Here is an 11,726-nt window from a genome sequence, read left to right as displayed (position 1 = left end):
GAGGGTCTGGAAGTCAGACTATATTTGGTACTGCATTTGGCCCAGGTTGCGTTTACAGTGTGAAAAGGCCAGGCTCGGCCACAGCCGAGCCCAGCCCTTTCACTCACTGTAAACGGGGTCTATGTTATGGCTGTACTGTTCCTGGATGTCAAGAAGATGCCATATAAATTTCATTCAGTTTTTGGCTGGGTGGATGGGGGAATCATTTCTACATTTTGGACAACTTTGTATCCCCTGCTCCCGAAAATGATTCCTGTTTTACTTAAAACTAAATCATGCATTTTCAAAGGAGATAAAAATGTTTGAAAATGTTTATGCCAAGCCAAACTTGATGAAACTTTAAATGCCCAATCAGGTTCCCATTGTCACTGTCATGAACGACCTCTATGAATATCTAAACATTATACATCCTGTACTACTGCTGGGTCCAAAGATCTCTGAAATTTATGTAGTCTTGGGCCTTGGCAGCACATTTTGGGCCCTGGCAGCACATTTTGGGCCCCATGGGAACCACTTTCACCATTTCAATAACTTGTCTCCTCTTCCCCTGCATGCAAGCATAGCTCTTGCAAGCCTGGTAAAAATCTGATCATTGGTTTTGGAAAAGATGATGAAAGTGCAATAAGCTAATGGATGATTAACGATGGTATATGAATGATAGACATGAAGTGATTGAGTTTACCCAAGTCCTTGACTCTAGTGTGCTAAGAAAAAACAAAACATCCAAAACAAACAAAGCTAGGAATGACATAGGTAAATGCCATAACTAACATTGGAAGACATAAACAAAGCCTTTACAGCCCCACCAAAAGCAACCACAACTCATCAATTTGCCATAGAGTGGATACCTGTATGTAACTAAAAACTACAACAATGAAAGTTTATGTCTCGGGGCACTCTGTTAGAAGCTATATTCTGTTGAGACTGTAATTAAGAAAGAAAGAAACATTGTAATGATTTCCTGGCTGCTTTGTTTTCAACCATTGTGGCACTGACAAATCATTGACACATTTGTTTTCATGTCTAATGTATTGTGGCATAACAATAAATCTTGAATGTTTCTCTTTTCTTTCCTTTAAGAAAGCAGCAGCACTTGTGAGGAAAAGAGTTGAAATGCCTATTGATTATTATGTTTTTCATAGATCAAGCTTTAACATCATGGAGAACATGGTCAGCAAGAATAGACAAGGGCTTGCACACAGTTATGCCAAAGAAATTGTGTTAGAGAGTGCAAGTGGAATTAATGAACAGCAAACACATTCAACCACAAAAGAGAGAAGTTACCATCGCTTCTTTCTATCTCAGGTCATAAAGAAGCTACAGTGTCAGTTTGAATTACATTAAACATCAATTTCTGGATAAGCTTCATATTTCATATCACTTTGAATTTGTTATTTAGTGTTCTTTCCAGGTGCTGTGCAATCGTCAACTGCAAACAAGTCATTGAAGTACAAACCTTCCTACCGTTCCACCTTCTCCTTTAAGTGTATTCCTTGACAACTTCAGCGTGAATTGGCCAAATGAACAATACAGGAAATGCTGCTCCATTAATTTCAACATGGAAGCAAAGATGAACACTATAACAAAATATATACCGAATTCAATAATCATTAGCTTCAGGAAATTTCTCCCCTCGCATCGTTGCAAGCAGGCTAGCATCGATTGTGAATCCTACTCTGGTCTGTGTACCAACATGAACAGCTTGCGTCACAGCCTTATATTGCATCAGGGGGCACCTACAATACTACAGTCCTGGAGAGCTTTCTCTGTAAGAATTCTCCTTGATAATGCTGGATCAATACAGGAAATATCGGCTCAATGCACATTGCAATTTCAAAGAGTGGTGCTATGCCAATAATGCCTCTAATGAAAGAATAATCTACCCTTTGGAAAAATTCCCCTAAAGTGGCAAAAGTAGTAAAGCAGCAGGTAATGATAATAATCTAATTGAAGTCACAAAATATTGATAAAGTGAATGTCATTTAAAGGTCACAGAAAAAATATATTATACCACTGATAAGTTGACTACAGGCACTACAAAAAAGCCCTCCTTGGTCTTGTGGCATCTCACATGCAGTATTCTTAATTTCTTTTGCTGACCATGTTTATTTTATGATTGTTATAACATTATACAAGGCATTCAAAGTTTACATCCTGCTAATTCAGTGGCTTTGTCCAATAGGAAACTATCTTATGCTGTCTTTGACATCCATTTCAAAGGTATTGTATATGGATATTTGAGGGATTCAAAGATTATGCAAAACAGGGCAAGAAATTCATACAAATCACTGCAAAAGTAGCTTGTTGTTAAATAACTAACAGTGCTACTAAACAATAAGTATATCATGTTTATAGATGGTGGAAAAGCTTCAAAAAGTCTTTTTGAATTAATAAAGGTACATCATTTTAAATGTTTGTCAGAAGGACAACACTAACAGCTTATTTCTGCTGGATTTATCCACAAGCACTTATCAGTTTGATGATAACTGTCATGTGTGCTACAGAATGACACATGAATATCACACACTATGCATGAAACATGCTTTAATTACAGCAGTCGTTGCATGAACTATGATTATCAGTTCATGCACAATGACATCATGCACTCATGCAGACAGTGAATTTGTGTACAGGGTAACCAGGTTAAAACGAGCTCGCTCTTGAGATGCCACATTTTAACAAATTGAGGTCCGATTTCCCATTGCTATTAACAGCTGGTCTCTTTTTCAGTACATTTACAAGGTATTGATTAAATCAAGGTAAAATCAATAGTCCTGTTGACTTCATTATGACAAGGTTACATGGCTTTGAAAAATGAATGCTTTTGTTTTTATGTTTTCCAAAAGCTATCATACGTTGTTGTCTCAGAATAATGTGGTACATGGAGGTATACACCGTGGCACAAAAAGAGTTAAAGGGAAGGTAAACCCAAAGAGCAATGTGGATTGAGTGAAAGCAGCAACATTAGCAGAACACATCCGTGAAAGTTTGAGGAAAATCGGACAATCGATGCAAAAGTTATGAATTTTTAAAGTTTTGGTGTTGGAACCGCTGGACAAGGAGACTACTAGAGGATATGACGTATGAGTGGACAATAATACAAAGAAAATATAAAGAAAATTCAACAAAAATTCACTTTTCTAGAATTATGAAAGAGCAATGGACCAACCACTTTCAGAAAGCAGGGGGAATAATTGCTACCCTTAACATATGTCAATATCAAGTTGATGGAATTTGTAATTTTCATGAAAAATGGATTTTTGTAGTATTTTCTTTATATTTTCTTGGTATTGTTGTCCACTCATACGTCATAACCTCTAGTAGTCTCTTCATCCAGCGGTTCCAACATCAAAACTTTAAAAATTCATAACTTGTCCATCGATTGCCCGATTTTCTTCAAACTTTCACTGATGTGTTCTACTAATGTTGCTGCTTTCACTCAATCCACATTGCTCTTGGGGTTTATCTTCCCTTTAATATGCTGTCATATCTAGAGGTCACTGACATGACTCAAGAATGTGCCTAGTATCTTGTGTGTAGTTCACTAACATTCAGCAAAACTTCCTGGTGGCAGGCTATTTACCTGACTCTGGCTGCCTTGCATTTTCTCCCATCTTGGCAATTATACCCTCAGCTCTCTCCTTGGCAAATCTTGCGTCGATCCCGCCGTTAGCACCATTCGTAGAACTCAAAACTAGATCTCTGTTACAAATATAAAAAAAAAAAGAAATCAAGTCCTTCATCAAATGATAGAATATGTGTTTTCTTTCCAGGGTTAGACATGTAGTGACATATCCTTATTTTGATTTGCGAAACAAATTGAATAAGAAAAAAGCATTGTATCAGAGAATGATGGTATTCAGTGCTCAGAAAAAAATTCAAAGCAAAAACAGCAAGAGCAAACTTGGAGAAAGTACCTTTATGACATTTCCATGACTTCCTCACTCCTCTAGATATTCCTTTCTATTTTTTTTTTCTTATTTTATTCTTTTTTAATTTTTTTAATTTTTTGTTTAGTGGACTGTACAGCGTTTACACTGCATGTTGGCAAGCACATTTTTTTTTTTTTTTTCTGGATTATGAATCAGTTTACATAACAGTTTATAAAAATTTAATAACTAAATGATCCCTCATACATTTTTGACAAATAACCCAAGATTAGTGCCACTCACCTTAATTCCTGAGCATGCTTCTTCAGTTCTTCATTTTGCTGTCTCACACTGTTCAACTCCCTGGCCAGGGTCTCCAGCTCAAGGGACTTGATGCCTCGACTCTGGCTGGACTCCATGGCAGGAAAGAAGGAGGAGGTGAGGTACACCAGGCTGACCAGCCAAATGGCTCCGAGGGCCAGGCCAACTTTGTAGTGAGTTCTCATGATGGTCACGCTGGTCAAAGCTTATTGCTGCGTTCACCCCTATATACTCCTACTCCCTTTTACACACACACACACACACACATACAAACACCCACAATTGATGCTTTCCTCCTTCCTTCATTCACATCGAGATCAGGCTTGCTAGCCGAGAATTTGTGCCACTGCAAAGATAAAAAAGAGTGGAAAGCAGTCACAAGATGTGCACAATTTGTATATTCATTTCATGATCAAAAACAGATGCTGAAAATGGAAACTTCCATTTCCTTTCAAAGATCACATACCAATGTACAAGAAACATCATAAAAGCTGTTTGCAAGTAAACCTGACTTAAAGGGATCGTATAGTTTTGGTTGAGACCTAATTTCAGGTTTCTAACATTTTTGGTAAGATGAGAAACCTCTTGTGAAATATGAAAGAGCGTGTAATTCCACAAGGAAGTCAACGTTTATTTGATGAAAATTGGTTTTGAAATGGCTGAGATATCCAAAACTGAGTGATTCTAGTAAAGTGTGGGACCCACACTTTATTACGATCGCTTTGTTTTACTTTGTTTTTGGATGTTTCAGTCATTCCAAACCAGATTTTCATCGAATAAACTTTGAATTCCTCCTAAAATGGTATGCACTGTACTATTTTGTAACTGTGTTTTCTTGGTATCTTGCAAAAAGTTAAAAGCCCAATTCTCATCTCCACCAATACTGTACCATCCCTTTGATATTTAACATCAGGAAAGTACAATTTAAATTTGACCTGTTGGACTCAGTCAGATTATTACTGTAAAAGTGGAAATTTTCGCGGTGTTGAAATTTTCGCGCATTTCGCGCAACCAGAAACTAGCGCGAAAATAAAAACACGTGAATATTTTTGCTTGCCATACGTTCCTGTGCATGATGTCTTGATTCCGCGGAATTAAAAACAAGCGAAACTCTTCTGACCCGGCCTAGCGCAAAAATTAGTCGCGCGAAAATATCCACTTTTACAGTATGTTTTCCAAACAACAAATTTGCTGGTCCATGCAATAAAACATACCAAAATACTTGCATCATCAAACATCAAAACAGATCCTTCGACAAATTTGTTTTCAAACATACATATATGTATCACTAAAATATCATTTTACCATAATCATTGATTGTACAATCAATAAACTTATTAATTTTAAATGCATGTATCAAAACATACTGTATGCTGTCTCACAAACTTACAGGCTTGTATGAAAGGCACACACAAAAAAATGAATGCCTGGGATAGTGTAACAGTATTCTTCCTCCTAGATTTCTACAGGACATTCCCAAAAATGTGGTCTACAAGCTGAAAAGATATGATTGGACAATGACAGTTCTAGCAAAAGATCAGTGTACTTTGACTGTGAAAGATTCAGTTCTAAATCTCACTTTAACTTAATCAGCATTATTGGGTACACATGAAACAAAACTCTACTAAAAGATTTGTCTGTACAATCATCCTTTTCAGTGCTGCAGAAAACAAAGAGAAATCTGTAGGGTCTTCATACAATGCATTTCACACATTGTATCGTCTCTGCTGGCAGGGCAGTCTTTTTAACCACTGTAAAAGTGGATATTTTCACGCAACTAACTTTTCGCGCTCAGCGGGGTAAGAAGAGTTTCGCGTGTTTTTAATTCCGCGGAATTGATACATCAACTACTGGAACATATGGCAAGCAAAAATTTTCGCGTGCTTTTATTTTCGCGCTAGTTTTGGGTTGCGCGAAATGCGCGAAAATTTCGACACCGCGAAAATTTCCACTTTTACAGTAGCAGAAACTATAAAGCCAGTATGCATGTCAAACCAGTCTACAGAGAATTTTATGCAAAGATTATGTTCCCTCTGTGCAAAATCTGACCAAGGCCATTATGGTATACAACAACATTTCATTCCAATTTAAATCAAAGCATGATAAATATTACTTTATTAGACGTGAACATGAAGTCGGCAGAGCACGAAAAATTACTCGCACACGAAAATATCCACTTTAAAAGTAGAAGCCTTTTGCAACTGATTGACAAATTGCCCTACATCGACGTAAATAAGCACTGAATCGAGATGAAAACATCTCGACAGAAGAATTTCATGAATTTACATAGAAGCCTTTTGTTTGTTAACATCATCAGCTTCCAGCCAATGCTGTTGATCTCAAATGGAACTGCATTTTTGAAAGTGAATTATGTTTAGAATGGAGCATGTAGGTAAATTTATATGATTATTCATAAATATGTAAAAACAACTTGTGTCATGATAAAAGCAATACTTGACACAAATGATGTCTCAATTCTGGTATAAATAATCTCAATCATAAAATTTCTATAGACAACAGTGCTAATAATCATGATAGCAACAATAGAAATACAGAGAAGAATAAAATTTGACCATTTCCCTAGTTTGACATTCAGATACGTCAGCTTGCAACGGTAAAATGTAGGCCCTACATCGTTATTTCACAATGTTCACATATTTCACAAGTCCACAAGGTGATATGACTCAATCGGGAGCGTCTGCCTCCAGATCCAAAGCCAGGACACCGGTTCTATTCCCAAGTCTTTCTTACTGAGCAATGTTGTGGGTAATCATCCTGTCCCCTCTTAAATGGTAAAAACAGTCTGTCCCTAGAATAGGACATCAGAATGGAGGTCCCGTATGTGAGTCACAACTCATGCACATGCACATAAGCAATCTCGCTTCATTCATTCATTCATTGCAAAGAGCAAGGTAAAGTTAACTATACACAGCCCAGTCGCTGTACATGGTACGTCGCGACAGGGCTGTACGAGCGCGACCACCAACCACTAGGAGAGCGACGTAATAGACCTTATGCATATGACGTCACACGGTCTTACTAACTGAAGGGCGCCCTCCCTCAGAGGGCAAGCGATGCGTTGCTAGAGCGTGCTTTTACACGCGAGGCAATGGGCATTTACACACAACATCGGTGTTTCTTTTACTGTCTTTTCTATTGCATGTAATCTACAGCCCTAGATCGGGAAATTCAAGCTTGTATAGCAAAATCGACATTTGATGTATGCATTGCACTCACCAGGTTAATGATATATCCAACATTTTGGCACAATTTTCATGAAAAAAGATGCAACTACCAGCGGTCGTAACAGCTCATCAACCTACGAATCCGTTAGCCAATCACATGCGAGGTAGATTTCTACGTGTTTTTTTACTAAAACACGTACCTCGCATGTGATTGGCTAATGAAATTCAAAATGGCGACACACATTCAGCGAACGGCGATGTTGCGCTATGGATACAAATTTCTGCGATATAACCTATGAATTCTGTAGTTACTGTGAGTATTTCGATTGCACAATGTGAGAAAATTACCCAAATATTGCTGCATAATGTGTCATGTCATGTCAAACTTGTTTGATGGTAAAAAAAACCTGCCACTAGCCTGGGGACTGGCGGCGAGTGAGGCGATCGCCGCTAGCGCGCATAGGAAAAGCACATAACTAGCTGCACGCCTCTGCGATGTCAAGGACTTCGCTTGCCCTCTAAGATGGCGTCGCGAGAGGTTGTCAAGCGAGTGATGACGTCAATGCATAAGGTCTGATACACGATAGCTTTGACTTTTGATACTTACGATCATTTTTGTTACCTCAAACTCATCGAGTATACTCTTCAATATTTACTCTACATCTGATGCTATCAGTATTCAAATGTACGTAATGAAACTTACCGAAATTGATCATCATATCCAGCATGTCCACACCGTACACAATCTTTCATATCAGGCCAAGTTTAGATATCGGGTGGTCACGTGATGTGAATGCCCTTTCAAAAGGTCGCGCTGTCGACCGTGCTGCTACACTCAAGCAGCGTACGCACGGTTACTAGTATACAGCTATAAACTGTACTGGGCTTGGCGGCGGCTGGCGTCTGGTCGGGCGAGGAACATTGAGCTCCATACCACGCTTATTGTGTAGCAGACGCCAAGGTTTGTTCGACACTTTCAACGCACACGCGCTCGCTCTGGAGCACATCCGGTCACGCATGCGCATAAGTCAAGGCGCCATTTTGAATCCTGCAACGACGAAGCCCGACGGTCAGAAATTGCGCCAGAAAGTGTCATTTATTTGTTCCACGGACTTATCGCAAGTGGTCTCCATGGACCCAGTGTGGCGAACTATTCTTCTGTAATAGAAACATGCATTTAACGCGAGTAAAGTATTCTGTTTAAAGGAGAAAAGTATACATGTTCCTAAGTTTTGTAGTTGTGTTGAGGTTCCTCACTTCGAGGCTGCATGCCGTGCTCGTCAGACGCTGTTTTCGCATAGCGTAACAGTCAGTGTCTGGTCGGGCTAGGTAAAGTGGACACCTGCCTACATACCCACATAAAAACAATGTGATTATCTTAAACTTCTCAAACATGAAGGCTACACTTTTGTGGAAGAAAAAGAAAAAGTGGCATTCATGATCATGGCATGCACTTATTCATTCAGCTAATGTTATGGCTATGCGTACAAAATTGATGGGCCGAACTGATTAACTCCGCTTAATTTACTCTTGTTGTACTAGGTAGATAGCTAGATCCCTTTTTAGTTTTAGGCATCTCTCACTTAATTTTACTAGTCTACTAACAAAGTTAGAACTTGATTACGATCATGAGAGGATAGGAAAGATCTGGCAGTAACACAACACACCCCTGCCTGCCTGCGCATGGAAGGGTAGCTACACATCACCGACCCTTTCAATAGATCTATGTAACTCTGAGGAGGTGAGGTGACCGACCCATCCAACTCCAACTCAACTGACTTAATATGCTTAACCGTTAGTGAGATAGTAAACACTTGTCTATACGTTTTCATACGGCATGTTATAAAAGTTACTTACTGAAAACGGCTTGATGCCCGAACCAAACTCAGACTCAGAGACGCAAGACAGCTGCCATAAATAACTGCAAAACTCTTCCCTTTCTCGTGTCGTCAATTGTAGCTCATAAAAATTGTCTCGCCTGTAATGTGTACGGTCATCATCCACTCTGTGTGCACAAATAATTGAGAAGGTGGTAGCGCTCCACGTAGGTCACCATGTACCAGCTAGCTAGCTAGCTCTACACGCTTCGGTTTACACCCCCGGGATGGGCCGTATAGAGTATAGAGTACCCATACGATCGACACTCACTGTCCGTGCGTACTGCGATCGTGGCGCGTTCCGCTATGTGCATAATTTAGATGCACGCTCCGCAGTAACGCGGCACGTACGGACGAGGTTTCCTTAGCAGACACCCAGTCCAGGCCACGTACTCCGCCAGAGTTTCGGCTCTTGCGTTGCCTCCCACTCCGTGTGTAGCCTCAGCTAAGCTGCTAGAACGATCGGTGTGTTGTCCATGCCCAACTATGGAACGCCCTCAGTTGAAAGCAGAATAATGTGCTGTGATGCCTGAGATGCCATTGCTGTACACTGAGTCACCTCCGATCATGCCATCATGCATGCTATGTATCTCCAGCAAAATTAATCAAAACAAATTAAAACAAATGCAAACAACTGTGATAACAACAAGCGAATAATTGAGCAAAAAATAAAAAGAAGAAGAAGAAGAAAGAGACGTTGATCCGCATTTTTACAGTCTTAGTTACAGTTTGTTTTTCTTTGCCAGAATGACAGCTTTATGGAGCTTCACCTTATTAACCCATTGAGGACGGGCTGATTTTGCTACAACACGCATTTCCCATAGACACCTGCCCGAGTATACTCGGGACTCGTCCTCAACGGGTTAAATCTCGACGATCCGCGTTTTTAACGGCGGGGGGGGGGGGGGGGGGGGGGGGGGGGGGGATGGGAGGGGCAGTTATATTTTGGGGGCCACTTCCGGGTTTCATCAGCTGTTCCTGAGTTAATTGGCTGACAAGCAAAAAAGAAAGGGAAAAAAGAAAGAATTAATGCTTATACGCATTTCTAAGACTTCCAGGTAAAAAAAAAGCGTGTGTGTGTGTGTGGGGGGGGGGGTAAATATTAGACGGTGTGTTAGACCCTACGTAGGCCCTACGTATTCCTATGTATTATGAAAACAAGTGGGGGGCCAGGAGCCCCCAGCGTCACCCCCTCCCCCCCCCCCCCTGAGTTGCGCCCGTCGGCCCTAACAAAAAGAAAAAAGAAAACATCACAATCACACAATTGCATTTACAAAAAAAAAAAAAGGCCTTCAGCGCAACTTCTGGTACCACTTTGAGGTTTCTTCAGCTGACAAGCAAAAGAAAAAAAAAGGTCTTCAGCGCAAAAAACTAAGCTTCCTACTGCGCTCACAATTCAAGGTTTCTATCTATTTCTTTCTAGTACCACTTACGCACTTCCGGGATTTAAAAAAAAATGGGGGCCCAAAGTGGTGACACCTTATGTATTCCTTTGTATGGTGCACAAAAAAAGTGGGGGGGGGGGGCGAGCCCCCCTCTCCCTGGCCCCCTGGTTCTGCCGGCCATGGTATAGGTTTTGTTTATCAAGGAGCTCTTTTGTGAGCCTTATGAAAAGAGCTATTTCTTTAATCTTCACACTAAATGAGTAAGAATCAGTGCAGACAAAAAAGATCATGAACAAAAGAAGTCTATATGAAAGTCAGATTTACAGAGTGTGGATGTCAAATGCTATCTTTGTTTAATTCCCTACGAGTTGAAGTTAACATTATTTATCAAAGTATAGGCCTAAGCACACACACACACACACACACACACACACACACACACACAGGAAGAGTGAAACACATTATATGCCGAAAATAAAAATGATTGCATGAGCGAAAGTTTGTGGAAAGTTAGTCTACTCAGAAATTATTTTATTTTTTCTTTTCTTGTTGTTATCACTAGCCCAGATGTCGCAGGCATATAAAACACTCCATCCCCCTAAAACAGAGTGTGACAAATTAACAGTGTCTGTCCATCAGAACATCATTTACAAATGAAAGCTTTCCTTTAAAAAAATCGCAATGTGACATCAATATGAAAAAAAAAAACTTGACCATCTTCTTTCAGAGGGAATTGTAATGATACTCATAACTTCTGCTAATTCAGTGTCAAACAAGTGGAGGAAATGTTCCCTTTTTCACTTTAAAGAAAAAGAAAGAAATTTTGTGCAATTCTTAAATCTTCCTAGTATAATTTCGTTCTGGCTTGATGTCACAAATTATTTGAAGTCCCTGCCACAGTGGTGATCGACACACATAAAATTCATCAAAACCTTTGGGATAAACGCACTTTCTCCCATCACACACTGTGGGCATCTCTTTATTTACCGACGTACAGAGATTTCCGCTTTCATTTCAAAATTCTCGCTGTTTTCATTCTGCTTTTCCGATTCCACCAAGGCAAAGATTCTACGGTATCTATTTTATTCC

The 11,726-nt window shown here is 39.7% G+C and overlaps 1 protein-coding gene across 1 annotated transcript in view; it reads right to left on the bottom strand.

Moving 5' to 3' along the window:
• Positions 1 to 9,333, bottom strand: part of LOC140232364 (alpha-(1,6)-fucosyltransferase-like) — an 18,761-nt gene extending 9,428 nt beyond the window's left edge. The window contains exons 1-3 of the mRNA XM_072312493.1: positions 9,233 to 9,333; positions 4,173 to 4,536; positions 3,584 to 3,702 (exon numbers count right to left, since the gene is read on the bottom strand). Of these exons, the coding sequence (XP_072168594.1) occupies positions 3,584 to 3,702; positions 4,173 to 4,375 (322 nt within the window). The 5' untranslated portion in view covers positions 4,376 to 4,536; positions 9,233 to 9,333. The remainder of the gene's footprint in view (positions 1 to 3,583; positions 3,703 to 4,172; positions 4,537 to 9,232) is intronic.
• Between the last annotated feature and the right edge of the window lie 2,393 nt (positions 9,334 to 11,726).

The sequence above is a fragment of the Diadema setosum genome, chromosome 1 (genome assembly GCF_964275005.1).
Source record: "Diadema setosum chromosome 1, eeDiaSeto1, whole genome shotgun sequence".
Lineage (NCBI taxonomy): Eukaryota > Metazoa > Echinodermata > Echinoidea > Diadematoida > Diadematidae > Diadema > Diadema setosum.
This window is presented reverse-complemented; position numbering and strand designations above follow the sequence as displayed.